Source organism: Zymoseptoria tritici, chromosome 2 (genome assembly GCF_000219625.1).
Source record: "Zymoseptoria tritici IPO323 chromosome 2, whole genome shotgun sequence".
NCBI classification, from domain to species: domain Eukaryota; kingdom Fungi; phylum Ascomycota; class Dothideomycetes; order Mycosphaerellales; family Mycosphaerellaceae; genus Zymoseptoria; species Zymoseptoria tritici.
Window position 1 is genome coordinate 866968 of NC_018217.1, and position 19546 is coordinate 886513.

Consider the following 19546-nt stretch of genomic DNA (forward strand, 5'->3'; position numbering starts at 1 on the left):
GTCTACTTTAATAAGGATAGTAGAAATGCTTTTGGCCTAGGTAAAGGGCTAGAGCTTATTAATAAGATTCCTTACCTAATTCACTTCTCTTGTTGCCTTAGTAAGAGAGAGGTACTCTGCCTTAGTGCTAGATAGTACTACTTCTTTCTGCAGTTAAGATCTCTAGACAACTAGGCCTCCTGCAATTTTAAAGAGCATTCCTAAGGTAGACCTAGATGTGCTAGGATTACTAGCAAAGTTAGAGTCTAAGAATGCTTTAATCTGAATTTGCTCCTTAGTTTTCCTATATACAAGGCACTTGTTAATTGTGCCTGCAACATATCTCTAGATATGTTTAGCTACCTGAACATGCAAAGGTCCTAGGTTCTAAAGGAACCTTGCACAGTAGTTAACAGCAAAACTAATGTCTGGTCTAGTATAGTTTAACAGATGTTGCAGTTCCCTAATAATCTTGTTAAAGAGATCATAGTCCTCCTTTGTTCCCTTATCCTGGAGGGGTTTAAGGAGGGTGTTAAGGGGGTACTTAACACTCTTTGCATTGCTAAGACTATGTCCTTAAAGTTTGTCTCTAGAATAGTGTTCCTAAGAGACAGACATAGAGCTATCTTTCCCTTCCTTTAGGTAAAGTCTAAGAAAGACATTAGTATTAATAACCTTAATTGTGTACTTCTGCTCTAATCCCTTAATTAGCTTGTTAATCTTATAGTCTAACTGTCTAAAGATCTAGAAGTTATCTACATAAAGGAGAACAAGGATGCCTTTCCCTTAAAAGAGGCAAGCATTACTAACAGTTCTTGTTAGACTAAGCTTTTAGAGAGTGTCTACAGCATCGTAGTGCTAGAGAGCAGCTGCCTGCTTAAGCCTATACAGTCCTTTCTTAACATGTATAATGTACTTGTAGGCATCTTTCTTAAAGAGATAAGCTCCCTCTAGTAGCTTAATAAAGATCTGCTTATCTAGGTTTAGATTTAGGAATGCAGTCTTAATATTAACTTGTCTCCTCTTCTAGCTAAAGTTAACTAAAAAGGACAGAAGTATTCTCCCTGTTGCAGCTCTTAGGGTAGGAGCAAAGGTATTAATATAGTTAAGTCCCTTCCTTTGTGTAAATCCCCTAGCTGTCTATCTAGCCTTGTACTTCTCTACAGTTCTATCTAGGAGCACCTTAATCTTAAAGACCTATTTCCCTATAAGAGGGACTCTCCCCTTAGGGAGGGTGCTAATAAGTTTCTATTTAAGGCATCCTGTGGACTTAAGTAACTTAGCTTCCTTAATAATAGCTTTCTCCTATTCCTTGTAGTTAGATCTAGAGAGAGCTTCCTTAACTGTCTTAGGATTAGACAGATTAGGATTTGTTGCTTTAAGTCCTATCTTCTAGATCTTGCTATAGTCTTTTCTTATAACTGATCTTCTACTTCTTAAGAGTCTAAATGTGCCTAAGCTTTTAGGACTTGCTTTATTGCCTAATTTCTTAGGTCTCTTAGGGCTTCTCCCTGCTTTCCTCTTTCCTGTAACATAAATGTCTAGGAAGGGAGTTATAGCATAATCTTAGAGGTCTTCCCTTTTAGGGCAATCCTCTGCTAATGCTTAATGTTGTAGCTGTGTTAATAAGGTATTAGCCTGCTCCTAGAATCCCTTAGGACTTCCTTAGAATCCCTTAGGACTTCCTGTTTCCTTAGAAATATGCTCCCCCTAAGCTAGCTAGGAGGCTTCTTTATGCTTAGTAGCCTCTAGCTAATTAGGCTTAGACTGCTTGTGTTAGTTATCCTAGGACTGTATGTCCTAACCTAATATTTGCTCCCCCTAAGATGTTAAAAGGGAGGCTTGGTTTCTCTCTCTCTGCATAGTATTAAACATGTTCTCTACTTCTTAAAGATAAGAAGTAGTAAGAGGTTAGGCATCTTGCCCTTAGGCATCCTAGCCCTAATCTTAATCCTTAGTGTAGATGGCATAGACTTCCTGTTCTGTAGTAATAGGTTGCATTAGTTGCAGGAAACTCTCCCCCTAGAAGTCTAGGGCAGCAGGTATTATGCTGTATACCTTATCCTTATTATGTGTTACATAAGGAGAGGTTATAATCTTGTGCTAAAACCTGGCAAGGGTAGATAGTTTAAACTTCTAAACTATATAGTTAGTTAAAGTGTTCTCCTAGAATCCTAGATTCTAGTATTTCTCTGCTCTAGGATAGAACTTCTATAAATTAGGTCTCCCCTAATTATGCAAATATGCTCTGCATCTAAATCTCCTAACCTTTGTTAGATTAATATATAGAGTTCTAGTATTAAGATCTTAATTAAATTCCTAAAGAGGAATCTTATTAGTTAACAGGCATACTAGCCTGTTAGTAAGGAAGATTGCATATGCAACTGCAAAACTCTAGAGAGGGAGAGGTAGGCTAGAGTTAATTATTATTGCTCTTGCCTTGTTAAGGATAACCTTGTTAGATAATTCTGCAATTCTATTCTGCTTAGGAGTATAGGGAGCTAAGAAATCCTATCTTAGTCCCTTATTCTCTGCAAATGTAATTAGATTATTGTTGTTAAACTCTCCTCCTCTATCTAAGAACTAGATCTTAACTATCTTTTTGTACTAGTTAAATGTCTTAGTAGTCTATTTCTTAATAATTTGTGCAGCTTGTGATTTAAGCTTGCAGAAGATAGCCTATCTCCTTCTTAACTTTGCATTAGTAATTATAAGGATATACTTGCATCTAAAGATGTCTAGTAGAAAGATTAGTCCTATAATGTTAATGTAGACCTTATCTAATAAGGATTAAGGTGTTAGTCTTAGAGTTCTTAACACTACTCTCTGTAACCTTGCAAGCTTGTATAGCTTATAGTGCTTAAGTGTAGATGTGTTAATCTGCTTAAGTCCTTAGACTTAAGCCTTTGTTGCACTAAGAATCTTATTCCCTATATAGCCTAGTCTCTAGTGCTATCTTGTTATGTTAGCCTTAGGTATAGCAAAGGCTAGACAGGACATGTTCCTGTTAGTTGTAGAAGCAACTTTAGTACTCCCCTTAGGGAGAGAGACAGTTGCATTCTAGAGGATTAGAATATTATAAGTAGACTAAACCTTGCCTATCTTCTTGTTATTCCTTAGAATGCATAAAGATAGCCTGTCTAGGTAGACCTTGCACTTTAGCCAGAGAGTCTCTGCTAAGATAAGGTTGTAATTAGAGTTAGAAGAGTATAACACATCTTGCAAGGTAATGTTTAACTTATTCCCCTTGTACTTTATCATAATCCTTATACTTCCTAAATATGTAACTGTACTTTGTCTAATAGCTTAAGAGAACCTAATTAGGGTTTCTAGGGGTTTAAGGTCTAAGAACTAGGACTTGTTGTTAAAGAAGTAGTATAATATACTAGAATCCTAGACAATAGTGTTACTCCTTTGTATTCTAGCGGCAGCAATTGCTGCTCCTGCAAATAAGCTGTCTGAATTAGAGCCTAAGCCTGTATTAGAAGAGGAGATAGGCTTAATTGCTGCAGCACCCTTTCCTCCCTTCTTGTTATGTCTCTTACTCTTATCTTAGGACTTCTTCTTGTCCTTATTAGATCCTCCTTTTCCTCTGTGTACCTAGGACTTTAGGGCCTTATTAGGGTGCTTCTTAAAGCAATCTGCATTTGTGTGGATATAATAGGTACACTTAGTACACTAATTATTATCTACTGCAGCACCCCTAAATCCTCCTGCTGTCCTCTATATCTGTAGAGGAGGTTCCTTAATTAATAAGGTAATTAGCTCTTTAAGAGTTGTGTTCTTAATGTAATAGGATTGTCTCTAGCTTCTTAGGTATTCTAGATAGTAGAGGCCCTGGATAAAGAACAGCCTAATCTGCTTATTACTAAAGGTAAGCTTTAAGACTAGAATGCTCTTAGACCTGGAGTATTGTTCTGTTGCAGAGATATACTTGTAATACTACTTCTAGAAGTCCTTACAGTACCTCTAAGTGTTTGTTCCTTAGATCTTAATGTTGCTAATTCCAAGAATCCTTAGGCTGTTATAAATGTTTATAGTTACAATAGGCCTGTAGGTAGCTGCAACAGTATTATATAGTTCCTTAGCTGTCTTCTCTGTATCCCTAAAGTTAGGCCTTAGAGATTAGTTAATCCTTTTGCTAACAATCCCGTATGCAATTAGGTCGTGCTTGTGCCAGACTTAGAGAGGAGTTAGTCTTAGTCTACTAGTCAGAATGGGTTCTGTTACTAGAGTGTCCCCTCCTTCTTTTTAGGAAGGAGTTAGAGCCTAGGAGGATAAAGCAGTACTCTCCTTAGTTAGTAGAGAGGGATATCTGACTTTAATTCCTAGCTTTAGTTAGGCAGGGCACTAGGGAATGTTATAAAAGACATAGCCTAACACCTCCTTGTCTATAAGGGCTGCTTTGAGTATCCTTAACTAGTCTGAGAAGTTGCTTCCCTTTCTTAGGACTTTATTCTCCTTCGCAGTCTTAAACTTATTAGCCTGCATTGCGGCTGTTGTTGTAACTAGCTCTTTCTCGGCTCGCTAGTTAACTGTCTAAACAGTGTACAGTAAGGTTCTAGTAGCTGCGCTTGGAACAGACAATTCTTCCTTAAGTGTGTAGTAGTTACGCCGGGCTTATAACCTGTTGTAATTGGACTTAAGCTAAGTAGAAGAAAACCTCTGATTAGCAGGTATATATTGTTATGCAGAGAGAATCTCAAGTGTGAGATTCTTACTTCAGCTATCTGTGTGTGGGAATGCCTTGGCACTAGTCACGTGCACTTCACTGATGGTCAGTCTGATGATCCACAACAGGGCGCACCTCTCCGTGGGTGTAGCTGACCTCACAGCGCTAAAATCTCGGTAAATCCGCGCTAAACGCGGGTAACATCCGTACTTGGATGCAAAGATTTTCACTGTGAGCCGAGCTTCCCGAGATCCTTACTGTTATATTAACATTATTACCGACATCGCATATTCTATTACCTACATTGCAACATAGCGGCACAGCGTCCTTATAACCCATTTCTTGTCTCTCGAAACCTACAGAACCCTGCGGCCTATTAGGTTATCGAGTAACAACAAGCCGCGGTATTGCAAGACTTCGGCAGGCAGGTAGAAGGGGTCGCAAATGTAACTTAACGTTATAGCTAATGTTACCCTAGACATTATCTATAAGGTTACGCGCGACATTATAGCTAATTTCGATAAATAGGGACGTCGAATCCTATACTACCTCTCCGAACGTACACGTACCTTTAAGATTAAACATCACGTTCTAATTCCCGAATATCCAAGAACCGCACTGCATAGCATCGGCTATATTATCGATATACGAGCAATCCCGGAGATCCGACCAGCTACAGATAAGATTATCCTAAAGGAGATCTAGGGCGCGGTATGGACATTATCGATAAGCTCGGCGATAGGGTCAGGGGTAACCTTACAGTTAATGCTATCGCTAACATCGCCAGATCCAATATGCGAACAAGCGGATTAAAGGTCCGCATATGTCGACAAGCCCTTTCCTTAGAAACGCTCGTGTCCTTCGACTTGTAAAACAGTGCAGTAGTATTAAATACTGCGAGCATATCGTGCTAGAGGTTATTAATCGATTCTACTCGAATGCAGACGAGCAAGAGTGGATGTAGTACCGAGCTATCCGTAACCGACAGGGTGCTGCCGCATATAAGGCTATAGATAACCGCGCACGTGCTAACATCGAATTCACTGCGATTCACAACCGTTTTCAAAACTCCCGTGCATATACGCCTTATCTAGCGACCTGCACGATAATTTTCCGATAGGATACAACACCGGTAAGATTATCTATACTGTCCCGGCTAATGTTATAGCTAAGCACCTAGATGTCATTACAGAACGTTCTTAACTACTTTGGCGCTTCTATCTAGTGTATCTACTACGACTACCACACGGCACCTCTGCATATGCATAAGTAGTTTGCGCCGAACGGTTACTTTAGTCTTAATCGATTCGACAAGCTCTTTAACAATCCTTATGCTATTGCACTACCGGCAGACGAGTGCTATGCCTATGAGGGCAACTGGTGCCGGAGATTCACATGCGGTAAGCTTATTAACTAGGTTATCGATTACATTATGTGTAAGGACATCGCTGTTATTACTAATAGCGTCACCTATGATAACACCGCCGACCTTAGTAGCGACCTTGCTAATAAGATTATAGGAAAGTATTATCCTACCGGTGTTAGCTAATTTGTTTAGCAACAAGTGCTATGTCAAGCAAAATTTATATAGCTAGTGCTATTCGACTTTAACAGAACTCTAACGATAATTCTCGTTGCGGAAGGGATATATAACCATCCTTTAAATAGCCCGAACAAGCTGCCTACGCAGATCCGGAACGAGATCTAGAACGTTTTGCTTAGGACAAGGGACCTAACCTTAACAACAAGTATGGCATTATCGGCGAGATCATGTGTAGCATTACAGCTAACATTATCAGACAAATTCAGAGTTAACCCTCTCGTAAAGGCGTGGATTAAGTTACACAATGTCGAAACACTAGAGGATGTTTATAATGCTTTAAACTGCAATAATATCGTAGGCAGCATAATCCGTAAGATGAAGGTCCTTACATAGCCGGGTAGCCGGTCGGTGCAAACCCTGCACTAGGTTTAGATAGCAGAGCAGGAAAAGCCAGCCGATAAGGTAAGATTAACCGTAATATCATGCATAACCTTATCCCCTAGCTCACTAGTGACCTTAGCAATACCTCCGCGACATCTGGTATAGCGATAACCTCGAGCAATAGATCGTTGTGTGCATGTTCGACGATCAAGCTCAGATCTGGGCTAGTTTAACCGCTTTCGAGATCGATATAACGTTTAAACGTCTCGAACATCGCATTACCCAAGATAACGAGGTGCTCTTTACATGCGAAGGCGAAAGCAACTACAGTAAGATAACCTATAGCCTTATGCATAACCTCGGTGATAATGTCACCCGTAAGGTTACTAATTCTTTTCTAGTTTTCCCTCTTTGTCGCGTATATAGAAACTTCCGTAGGGACCAATTCTAGCGACGGCTATTCTATCGTGTCTTCGATGTACTTGCCCGGGTCCTTAGTAAGGAGCGGATTTATTAGCGGCATATCCACGGCCGGGGCTTTGCGTGTGTTAAGAGCGACCAGTCCGGAGAGCAACATTCAGGTGGGTGATGTTAAGGATACCCTCGCTAATAATCCTTTCCATAATCCTATCTATAACCTTAGCTATGAGCTCATCCTTTAGTACCGTCCTAACATAATAGTAGGACTTGGTTAATACCTCGAGGATATTAAACTCCCTAGTCAAAACCTCGCTAGAGACTGGCGAGAACATCTACGAGATGTTCTTATAATATGCCGTGTTCACTTCTTTCGCAATATCGACGAGAAGTTCGGCAAGAACCTAGCCCTTCGGGAAGCTGTTAGCTAGATGAAGTTACTTACGACAGCAGTAACATAGGAAGAGTATCAGGGATTAGTACATGCTTTGCGGGGTAGGTAACGTTACTAATAGCCTTACTAATAACCTCGTAGCTAACATTAAGCAGCATACCCGGATCCTAAAGTCGCAAATTGGGCACAGAACAAGGACAATAAGTACGTTGCGTGTAGTATCTCTAGCTACTTTACCCGTGTTCCGAGGGAGGTATGGCTTAGCGAACGCCCTAATACGAACTCTAATAAGCAATCGGGGTAGGTAGGCCAGTCCTTAGGGAAAGGTAACGTTATGCCTAATGTCAGCGGTGATAACATGCGTGATCTTACACTAACTCCTTCCTAGGATGTGACCTCGTCCTTGCTTATAAGAATAGGAAGTTAATTGATGCTCGGGCTGTTAGCTAATAGGGAGGGCGAGCTAAGTATGGACAATAGACGTACCAAAAGGATCCCTCGGCACAGAAGCGGGTAGAGAAAAACCTACGACGTCTCGGTAAGGTCATCGCTAATATTAAGGGTAACAACATCGCTAACATAGCTAGCGTTAAAACGCGAAAAGAAGTGGGAACAAGAGCAGGCCGAACGTCGTCGCCTTCGAGACGCCGTACGGAGGAACGGTAGTAATAACGACGATAACGACAGCGGCGATAATACGGACGACCGTGCAGAACAACAACGTGCGCGGGCGCAACGACGAAGAGACAACCCTGAAGTTGGACATCCAGATGATATTAGCGATAATAACAGCGGTGATAATATAGATGACCCCCCACCCCCTAATCCTAACAATGTAGCTATAAGGTAGTTAAAGAATGTTCAAAACAGTTCGCGAGTCTATAAAGAGGGCCGTGGACGGGGTCGTTCGCGGGGTCGTGGACGAGGGAAAGCATCGAGCGCGAGCTCATCACGGACACCACAGTCGACACCACGGTCTAGTCGGACATTAGCATCGATTCCTTCGGCTTCTACAAGGCAGACTCCTACCTCTATCGGCCCTAATCCTCCCCAACCAAGGTATGTTGTTACCGGTAATATTACGGATGTTACTATAGCTAACATTAGGTCTCTAGCACTTCTGCAGACACCGAATATAGGGACAACATGCTAGCTTATAAGCGTGCACGCAATGCGGTAAATAAATCGCGGATTCGGGTACTTCTAGAAGGAGGGCCAGATCTAGGACTACTGCGTCTATAATGTTATCCATAGCAACATAGATGACATTATCGTTAAGATCACCCGCGATGTTAGACTCCTTGGTCCGGTTCCCCTTTCCTATGTCGACCGATAGGGTTAGGGTTATTAGGGATAAAAACGCTATTCTAGTTAACATTGCAGTATAAGAGCTATTTATTATATATGTCGAGCGATATATCTAGTATATTAATAGCTGTATAGTATATAAACGCTACTCTAGTATATATAATAATAGATTAGGCTATAAGCGTAGTTTAAGCATTATTTAACGTCTACGAGATAGATATACTAGATTAACGCGTATATAGTATATATATAAGCACTATCCTAGTATATATTAGGCTACGAGCGTAGTTTAGGGACTATATACCGTTATATATAAACGCTATCCTAGTATATATAATATGTTAGGCTATACGCTTAGTTTTAAGACTATTTATCGTCTACGAGATAGATATACTAGATTAACGCGTATATAGTATATATATAAGCACTATCCTAGTATATATTAGGCTACGAGCGTAGTTTAGGGACTATATACCGTTATATATAAACGCTATCCTAGTATATATAATATGTTAGGCTATATGCTTAGTTTTAAGACTATTTATCGTCTACGAGATAGATATACTAGACTAACGCGTATATAACTATATGTATACACGCGACCCTAATATATAATAGGCTACGAGCTAGCTTAATAAGTATCTCTCGTCTATAAGATAGACATACTAGATTAACCCGCATATAGTAGTATATATATAAACACTATTCTGTTATTTATTAGGCTACGAGCATAGTTTAATAACTATTATCTATATATATATAATAGATATAGATAATTAACGCGTATAGAGCATATATATAAACGCTATTCTAGTATATATCGCGGTCTAAGAGCTATTAGTTATATATGTCGAGCGATTATAAGAAGAAGGACAACATGATGTCATTCGCGACCCCATGGCTGACATCATCGCTGATACTACGGATCCATATTTATTATAAACTAACCTTCGAAGATAAAGACAGAGATGAGTTAATTACTTAACATTAGGGGTGAGGTTATGGACGATCTTATTGTATGATTGGATTCGGGCGCTGCGTGCCGGGGTATAATAAAACTGCAGACTCCTCCTGCGCCATACGCTCGCTTATAAGGTCATTCGTGAGGTCATGCTTAACCTTATTAGACACCCTAATTGATCTGGTCCCTTAGCTTCGGACCATCTAAGAACAAGTCCTAGCCTAGGCACTCCTTAATTTCGAAGCATTCGGCTGTAATAAGGTTAGCGATAATATTACGGAGGATAATATAGATAACTTTACCATTCCTAAGATCCTTGCAGATCGCGCACGGGAAGGCCTTGTTCTAGATGGTCTTGCAGTGCGCCATAGCCTCGGAGTATTTCACCTTTAATAAGGTTAGTAATAAGATCACTAGTAATGTTAGTAATGAACTTACGTCTCCCTTCCTGTGAATAACCTCTCCTCCCTTGTTGCCCCTCTTCTTCTTCGACTTGACATTGCCCTTATACACAGGGAATCTAGGTCTGTTATAAGGTTAGCTATAATATTATCCGTAGTGTTAGGTGTGATGTACTTGGATCCTGCAATTTCCGCTAGCGTGCGCGCTGATTTGCTACCAGTTCTCGGATGTCCAAAGGGGTTTTTATCTCTGCAATAATGTTAGCTATAAGATTACCTATAAGCTTATAGATAACATACTGCTCGACAGTCTGCTCTTCCGGCGTTTTATTAACATCTTCCTCCCGGCCGCGTTTCTTCGGAGTAGCAGGGCTGTAATAAGGTTAGCGATAATGTTAGGCGTAGGATTAGGTGTTATACACTGTGCTAACAAGATTACTAGGCTTGCCGCTAGCCTTCTCTATAGCTTCGAAGATCCGGCGGTATTAGGCTAGGCGATAAGGTTAGGAAATAGTCGGCGGTAAGGTCATAGATGATATTACCCTTAGTCTTAGCGATAACCTTAGACGAGTAGCTACGATCTCTACCCTTCTTGTACTCTCTATCTCTGCCTTCGCCTTAACTAGAAACTCGGATTCGATGCTAGTAATAAGGTTAGCTATAACATTAGGTGTGATATTAAGTGAAATTGATTTCTTACTGCTCCCCTTACGTGCTGCTTAAGGTTAATAAAGGATGTAGAGCGATCCTAAGAGGGTAAGGTTAGCGGTAATATTACGGATAAGGTGATTAATAAGCTTACGTTGCACAGTCTCGCCTTGTCCTAGCCCTCTAACTTGTACGGGAGAATCGACTTAAATCCATCCTTATCGTCCGAGCTAGAATCCTCCTCTAGTCTAACTATAATAAGGTTAGTAGTAATGTTAGGGATAATATTAAGTAGAATGATATTCCCTACTTATTTCTGCTACGTAATATAGAACCGGTAATGTAGGGTTTTTCGCGTCCCTTAAGGTAGATAAGAACGCCTCCTTAGTGTACCTAATAATGTTAGCGCTAACCTTATAGCTAATATTAGTCTCTCACATACTTCTACTTCTTCGGCATTAGACAGATTACCTAACCCTTCGGCATGATTATATGCTAATGTTCATCCTGCCTAGAAGGTTAGCTATAAGCTTAGCGCTAAGGTTATAGATAATAGTATACTAGCTCGAAACTCTTGCCTCTAAACTCCAATCTATTGTTATATACCTTAACTATCTTCTTGTAGTATTTCTGCATAAGGTTAGCGATAACCTTATGCATAATGTCCTGTATGTCCTCACCTGTTCCGTTAAAGCTAAAGTTTGAGACAACGGTCTCTCTTTCGCTATCTTGTTGTGTGGGAATTCGGATCGGTAAGGTAAGCGGTAAGGTAAGCGGTAAGGTCGCGGGTGAGGTCGCGGGTAAGGTAATAGGGTCCTTAAAACTCTCGATTCTTAATAATGCTGTTAAGATGTTAGTATTCCTATAAGGTTAATCGTAATGTTAGGGATAACATACCTATTAACTACCTGCAGGGGTAGGTAGTAAGGTAGATAGTAAGATAGTAGAAGGAACGGTAGAAGAAGGTAAGAGCGAACTTCTCGAATCCGCGCTAGTAGTCTTAGCATGCTGTAGAATACGCACTAGTTTAATATATTCGCAGTAAATCCCAGCGCCTAACCTTATCGATAACCTTAAGGGATCGATTTTCTAGCTACCCCGCAGAGCTCGGCTCACAGTTCCGCTTCCGGCATGTGAGTTCCGCTTTTGGCATGTAAGCCGAAGTTTAGCGCTGTGAGCCGAGAGATTAGCGCTGTGAGGTCAGCAGGGCCCTGCACCTCTCCATCGGCTACTCTCGCATCGAGCGGCGGCAAAGGAAGAACCAGTAAAGACGCGCCCTCCTCCCATATCCAGTCACCGCACCACGTTCCTGCATCATCTCCTCACACATCAACTCTGCACCCATGACGATGGCGAGGTGACACGAACGAGATCATGGGTTCTTATTATATCGGCAGGTCGAAAGCACCTCGGAAGAGCTTATCGCGGCTCCAGATCCTTCTTATCGCGCGTCACTCTCTCACATGCAAGCAGCTAATAAGGTGAGCTTCCCCACGTTGAGCTGTGTACCTTATCTCGGATCTCGTTAGCCATGACCATGAAATGCGGAGAACAATAACAAAGAATGCAAGGAGATGAGGTGGGGTGGCTTTGTCGACAGTCCTGAGGATGTATGAATAGATCTGTAGTAGGATTGAAATCCGCATCCGGTCATGTAGTCATCGCAGCAAATGAGTAAGACATACCAGCCTTCCCTCAAAACTCACGCGGCTCTTCTCATACAGCAACCGCCACCGACGCGTTTCCCCATACCTCTGATCCAAAGCATAAGTAGAGTTGAGCTCAATTACCGACTCACTCACCGCGTTCACTCGATCCGTAGCCGTAGCCGTAGCCGTATCTGCCGCCACAAAACAATCATATCTCGCGGCGTCTCGGACACCGCGTGACTCAGCCCAGCTCAGCTGCCAACCCTGCCCTGCTCCTCATCACTCATCAAAGGAATCAGACCAGTCACACCTCCGCATCATAAGGGCGTGGTCTTCTTCGTGACTGCTCTTTCGTCATCTGCCATCCAACTCGGCCGACGACGACGACGACAACACTGCTGCACTCCTCCTGCCAACCTTGTGTGTTATCCACCTCCCTCACTTGCTTGCTTTGCCCTCAAACGCCGGCTTTGACATCCAAGGTCGTTGTTGCTCGGCTTCCCTGCTCAGCTTGTTCCTTGCTCTTGCTTCCCTTTGTTCCCGTCACGCAACCGACAGCCGCCGCCGACGACGGACAATAACCCGCTTTCGACCTTCACTGTTGTCTTGCCTGTCGCCTCTTTCTGCATTCACGACCTGAGTGACCTACCATCGCCAAACATCAACCAACACCTATCGAGAAACCGACGAGTGCCTGCGACATCAAGGTTGTCCATCCAGATCCGACGAACAGCTCCAGCATCTCCAGCATCCAAGCTCTTTAACTCCGAGTCCACGGCGCCTCAACACCACCACAACTCCACTCACAACCATCACAATAATGTCCACCCACACCACCTCTCTCTCCAACGCCGATCTCCGCTCCAACTCCCAGCCCTACAAACGCGACGCCGCTCACAAGCATAAGTGGGCTCTCGGCGCCGTGGAGCGAAACCAGCGCGAGGGAGGCGCGGAGGGAAAGGCGAAGCCTGTGAAGCCGTTTCCGACGTGAGTATTTATCCACCTCTTCCATCTTCCGCTCTTCTCCTTTGGAACGGGCCACGCGAGTGCGACAGCTGACATCCTCTCCCGCCAGCAACATCCACAACTCCCGCCGCCGCCACACCGCCACGGCCCTCGCCGCCTCAGCCGCCAAGTCCGCCAAATTCCGCCCGGCACACCCCACCTCCGACGACCACCCCGCTCTCTCCAGCTCGCCATCATCCGGGTCCAATTCCGAGTCGACCTCCGATCTCGAAGCCGACGCTCCAGAGGCCGCGGAGATCACATACACCTACGACCACCCCGGCGGACCCGTCGCTGCGTCGGAGATTTTGACGGCTGCGTTGGCGAGGGCCGTGGAGAGGTTTGAAGATGCAGAGACGGTAAGGTTGGTCAAGGGAGAGTGGGATGTTCTGGATGAGGAGGGAGAAGTCGTGCGGATCGGGAAGGGTGGGAAAGCTGTTGGTGGTGGAGGAAAGAAGATGGTGGCGCCGCCGACGCAGGGAGGCGTAAAGGCTAGGGACGTCGATGAAGATTGGGAGGTTGTGTAGGCACGTTCGAGGCGGGGATTGATCGAGTGGAGGAGTTTTCGGTTCGGCTTCGAGGTCGAGTCGTTTGGATTGGACTGGATTGGGTATCGGAGTGCATTTCGACCGTGGCTGCACCGCAGGATTTGCATGAGGATGATGGGGTCTTCGTTTTTTCGGGAACTCGTCGAGCATCGTATATCAAGGAGCATCGTGCAACGAGGACCTAAGCTGTCATTTTAGTATTCTTGGCCAAGACGGCATAATGAGTCTGTAGCATCATCACATCAGAAAGGAACATTTTTTCCCAATCATCCTCTCGATACGTCGTGAGAAATGCCTCGGGAAGGAAAAGAACGGCAAGGAACGTCTGCGGTTATACTTATGCGGATAGAGAGGCACGCTGGCCTGGCCGGCATACGCAGCTTTGGGCGGCGTCCAGTTCGGCGTGGTCAAGGCCGCGCACGGTAGGCCTCCAGCTCGCGGCACTCCGTGGTCGTGATCGATGCCGAGGGACGCCGTTCCTCTGCGGTGCGGTCTCCCGACTTTGAAATTTGAAGCACGAGGAGTCTGCTCACGCATGACTTGGGATCGAGACCGGTCTGTTTTCACGGCGTCGTCGTTGAAGGAATGGCATGCGGTGATGAGGTCCATGTCCGATGTCTAGTTCACCATCTCGATTTCATGGATGGAGGGAGTATTGCGATTCCAGCAGTACGAAGGTAGGGAACGATTTGACGATTCGACTCGTGATCTCCTCATGGTCGAGGGGAGAAGTCCACTCGTCGCCATCGCGCAGTGTTTCCATCGCGGCGGCGAGGGCTTTCATCGTGTGGTGAAGATCTGGGCGGCCTCTGCGAATCGTGTCGTCCCGTCAATTCTGAGCGTCACGAATGATCGCGACAAGTCGCAAGCGCAGCGCGATGATTTGCGACATCATTATTTGGCGATTCCGACGTCGTTGGGTAGATATTCGATGTTGTTGTCGCGAGTGAAGAAGACGAAATTCGAAGTGTGCGCAAAAGGCCGAGGAATTTGGCCCCCACTTTCGTCTACACTTCACGGTGTGGCACGGTGCACACTACTGGCGCTAAAACTTGCTACTTTGCACTTCACCTCGTTCGATATCTACTCTATTCCAGAGGTCTTTAGTTTTCAACGCAGGACGCCTCACGAGGATGGCAGCGGCCGACGTATCTTCGACTCGTGCCTCCGCCTTCGTTTCGATGTACCATGAGAGTCGATGATCATGCCACCGACAGGGTTGACAGGTTAGGGCGAGAATTTGATGGCGTGAGACCGTGAGACGGCTGATGAAGATTTCGAAGCGAACTTGAACGACAACGATATACGACAACTCCTGCCAATGCGATACCGAATCTGTCCTCATTGTATCGCTCGAGAGATGATGTGAGTCCCAAAATCGAAGCAGAACTCCCGCCCTCCAGGCCCTCCCGCGGCCACGGCCGCGGTTCCCGATCGCAAGTTCCGAAAAAGAAATTTGGTCCGTGTAAGAAGAGACCGAGCTCACACGGCAGGCGGATTCGGTCTGCATTAACGCTATCCTTGTTCCGGGCACTGGAAACGAGCATCAGCAAAGTGACAGCAGGGGCGATCAATCCTCGGAAGACACAACATGAAATCGTTCTCGCGAACAGCTATATCTCTTGGAGCATTGGGAGTTTTTACTCCTCGGATCGGACTTGAATCATGGCTGGCGGATGCGATGTGCATGCACCACTAGTTGGATCTCCCGCGTGCTGGGAATAGAGGTCAGCAAGGTGACTGCAGTGGCGTTCGATCTTCGAGGGACTTACCCGCACGCACGGATTTCCATTGTGGTCATCAAGGATGTCTCTTGGAGCATTGACAGTATTGGGAGCATTGGGAACTTTTGGTTCCTCAGATCGGATTTGAGTTGTGGGTGGCTGAGGTGTCGGAGGGCACCATATAGCTCCATTGCCGTGGTACTGAAAACACAAGATCAGTCGAGTGGCCGCATGATGCCCAATTCAACAACTTACCCTCTTGTCGCACCCTTCGTAGTCATCTTTGGAAGTGACCTTGTCTCGCTGCTGCTGTGGAATAGTCAGTTGCCGAGTCGTGGAAAAGAATTGGGAGGGAGCTTGTGGAACCCACGACAGGAGCTGCGAGCACAGCTGCGGACAGCATGGCGAGGGTGGAGAAGAAGGTGATCTTCATTTCTGCGAGGTTGCCGTGGAGGTTGAGATTGAGTTCCAGTTGCTTTGCTCTTGAACGTGGCTCTGTGCTGGAACTTTTTGGGACGGCCTTGGTAAGAGGTCTGTGGAGGAGCTGGATAGAGGGTCGGAGCAGGAGTTTGTTGAAGAGCTGGAGAGCGCTTTGGAAGAACTGGAAAAAAAGCGTTGTAGCAGGATCTGGAAAATGGAGGGAAATGCACGGAAAGCACTCAGACTATAATTTCAGGCTGGAGATGCAGGTCCGTCGATGCGCGGGAAGCCGAAATTCAGCACAAGACAAATAATGTCAAATAAGCAGATCAGGTCACCAAGCCCCCCAGCGAAGCAACGAGGTCAATGTATGACAACGTTGAGTATTCCCTGCAGTGACTAGCAAGGGTGCATGAATCGCGAGCATCGAGCGAATGTCAAAGAGGCATCGCTCTGGCCGAGAACTTTGTCACTCATCGGGCAAGCACTTGTTGAAAGGATACTGTACAATCCCGAACCAGCGTGACAAATGTCTCGAGACGCCGGAATTCTATAGAACGGAGAGCCTTGCACGATAGCAAGGCAGAGGACCTGTCCGATGGGCAGACATCGATGTCAAATTGGCTCGGCAGTTGACCATGCAGCCAAGGCGTTGTATCCTTGAGAAGCGATAGTCTGGACCTTGCCACGTTGGTTCTGGGTCGGGTCTCGATCGGCGTGACCATTACACCACTGCGAAGAGTCGGATTGTCTGTCAGATCGTAAATGAGTTACGGTTGAGACTGTGAATCGCAAGGTAAGGGGCGCGAGAGCAGCTGGCGACAGTGGAGAGAGTGAATTTTTGCGGGATATTTGTAAAGCTTTCTGACGGCTTGCAGATCTTTTGCCTCATTCACAGCAACTGTCTCCCAACCACCATCCTGTACACATGATCGAAGTCGAGATCCAGACCAAAGACAGCTCTCTCGCATCCAAGCTCAGCTCCATTGCGTTCGCCAACAGAGGTCCGCCACCTTCGTTCCTTGTCCGCCAATCTTCGCTTACAGCACTGCCACTCTCCTCAATTCTGTCGGTACATCACGCTCTGATCAAGACTCAGAGGGTGGGCGGTTTCGAGTCCGGTGGATTTGAGCTCGAGCGCGGACAGCAATGCGGGCGACGACTTCCCTGCGAGCTCCCAGCGCTCGCTCCCTGATAGAACTTGTTAGACGACCATCAGTGTATGCGCTTGATGCTCAGGAACCTACTCCGGCGCAGTCGTTTGGGCAAGGCTAAGCGTGTATGTTAGCTGAGGCTGATCGTGATTGATCAGATGAGTTCCGGATACTTACGATGCAGCCTTTGTCGTTCGGAGCTGCGGGATCCTGACACAAATGTGCTAGGAAGTCGGCGCAATCGAGATGTCTGCAACGAAGCGCACCGTCGGAGCGGCGAGCGCTGCCAAGAACAACATTGCGAAGGTCCAGAAGACGGCGAAGTTCATTCTCGCTGATTTGTCTTTCGGTTAATGTCGTCGGAATGGTTGAGGTATTGATTGGGTTTGGCAGTCGTGTTTGTTTAAGTGTCTCGACAAGTGGAGGATCGCGAGTGCGAGGCGAGAAATGGAGCTGCTGAAGGGTGGACGATGTGCGTAAGGCAGTCTTGAGAGATCTGTGGATGTCGAAGGAGTGGCAGACTCCCGGACTTGGTTTGATGCGAAATTGGAGCTGACCTCCTGACATCGGACATATTCCCGACGAATAAGTTGGAGCCGTGAAGGACGCCTGATCAATGATGACTCGAAGAGATGGAGAGACTATGTCAATTGGACTGCTGGTCTCAGCATCGATAGTGGCAAGCTGGACCGCCAGTCGATGTCCTCAATCCCAACTTATATTTTGTGCATTGAACATGCCGCCGTGAATCCTGCGCAAATGTGACGCCTGCACAAATGAAATCCTCCACAGACGATGAAACGTCTTTTCTCCCTTCCTCAATGCTGCGTGGGCGGCGCGGAGCACCCCTTGCCAATGTGAGCCCGGCCCTTGCCTTTCACCTGCACAAGTCTGTCAGTAAAGGGAGAACAGGTGCCACCCAGCTGTTTCGATAACGTACTCCGATGCACTCGTTGTTGCAGGGCTGTTAATATAGATCAGCAAGGCAATCGCCTGTTTCAACAGTTTCCATTGACTTACGCAACCATCGCCGGTTTGTTTCTGGGACACTGCATTGTCCTGCAGATGCGTTAGAACGTCGATACGCCAAGCAGATGATGCGCATGACCCACGGGAAGAGGTGCTGCGAGCACAGAGACCAACAGCATGCCGAAGATAATGTTGAGCTTCATGTCGTTGAGAAGTCTTGTCTTGGTCAACGTCTTTGTGAAGTTCGGCGTGAAGCGAGAACTGTCTTGGATGGATTTTTGACGGCGTGCAGAAGCGTTCGATGGGATGTTCCTGGTGCACTGGAGGATGCAGCAGGTTGTAGGAACGCGAATCGCCTCGAAAGACGAGTGAGACCTTTAAAGTAAGCGTCTCGGCTGCACTTTGGTCGCAGACCGACCAAGCCGGCATTGGCTGACAATCCACCAGGGTCGAAGGAGAAATGAGCAGACGATTCGTATCGTGGATGATCGGTCAACGATATTGACTTCGCCAGGAACTCGACATCGCTACCTGGTCCTTGAAATTAAGCCGAAGTGTCGCTACCCGGGGTCTGATCTCCTGATGCCGTTCAGCATGCTGACCTCGGAACATTTCCCACGACGAGCGGATTCTGCAACTGGAAGGAGCGTCTCGGATGCAGCGGCCTCCTGACCAACCACTCGTCGATTTGAAACATCGAATGCGTGGACGCATGTGAGTGATTGGGGTGTCGGTCCGAGAAGGTAGAAGAAGGAAGAAAGAAAGATCCATGGGTCCAATGGTGGAGAGACCCATGACTAAATATTTTTTGCCTCAGGCCCTCAAGAGTGCCCACAAACATACACGCCCTCCAAACCGTTGGTCTCCGAAGCATTGAGACGCTCGTTGTTCTGCCCAAGCAACGGTAGCCTCGATTCGTACCCTCAGGTAAGTTCTGCTGGCCTTCGAGCGAGAACCTATGGCGTCGACTAAACGACAAAAGTGGAGGCAGAACCAGAAAGGTAACCACAGCTGAACGCGGACTGCTGTGACCCTCGAACTTCCAGTCGATATCCTCGGGCCTACTTCTGATACTTCGTCTTAGCTAGGAAGAGCTGCATGCTATGGACAAGTTACACTGTCTCAAAGTCCGCCAGTGGTCGTTGCCTGAGGTCGTTCTGAAAGAGTGCTCGGAGTTCCACAAACAGAAGTCGACATGGCGAGCGCGATTTCCAGTGATGTTTTGGAAACGGCCACCGAGTACGCCTCATTCGAGGTGTCTCATGGGGTATGGTGTACGCAAGTCATGCTGAATCACCATGGGAGCAGGATGATCCAAATATTGCCCGCTATGAGTGCTCACAGCTCGACGCTGAGGGGAACGCTGATGCCAC

General features: G+C 45.8%; 3 protein-coding genes across 3 annotated transcripts; 1 reads left to right on the forward strand and 2 right to left on the reverse strand.

Annotated features, from left to right (window-relative positions):
• Window positions 1-12706: 12706 nt before the first annotated feature.
• MYCGRDRAFT_107916 (uncharacterized protein) lies at window positions 12707-15098 on the forward strand (the record flags this gene model as incomplete). Its single annotated transcript, XM_003854767.1, has 4 exons — window positions 12707-13340; window positions 13429-13881; window positions 14258-14328; window positions 14584-15098. The coding sequence occupies 4 exons, from the start codon at window positions 13174-13176 to the stop codon at window positions 15096-15098; spliced, it is 1206 nt and encodes a 401-aa protein (XP_003854815.1).
• A 471-nt stretch (window positions 15099-15569) lies between these two features.
• Window positions 15570-16063, reverse strand: MYCGRDRAFT_90520 (uncharacterized protein; the record flags this gene model as incomplete). The annotated part of the gene is made up of 4 exons (XM_003855661.1): window positions 15570-15621; window positions 15689-15831; window positions 15886-15939; window positions 16001-16063. The coding sequence occupies 4 exons, from the start codon at window positions 16061-16063 to the stop codon at window positions 15570-15572; spliced, it is 312 nt and encodes a 103-aa protein (XP_003855709.1).
• A 2305-nt stretch (window positions 16064-18368) lies between these two features.
• Window positions 18369-18875, reverse strand: MYCGRDRAFT_103102 (uncharacterized protein; the record flags this gene model as incomplete). Its single annotated transcript, XM_003855660.1, has 1 exon — window positions 18369-18875. A coding segment is annotated over one exon (234 nt), but the record flags the coding sequence as incomplete, so codon positions are not given.
• Window positions 18876-19546: the final 671 nt, after the last annotated feature.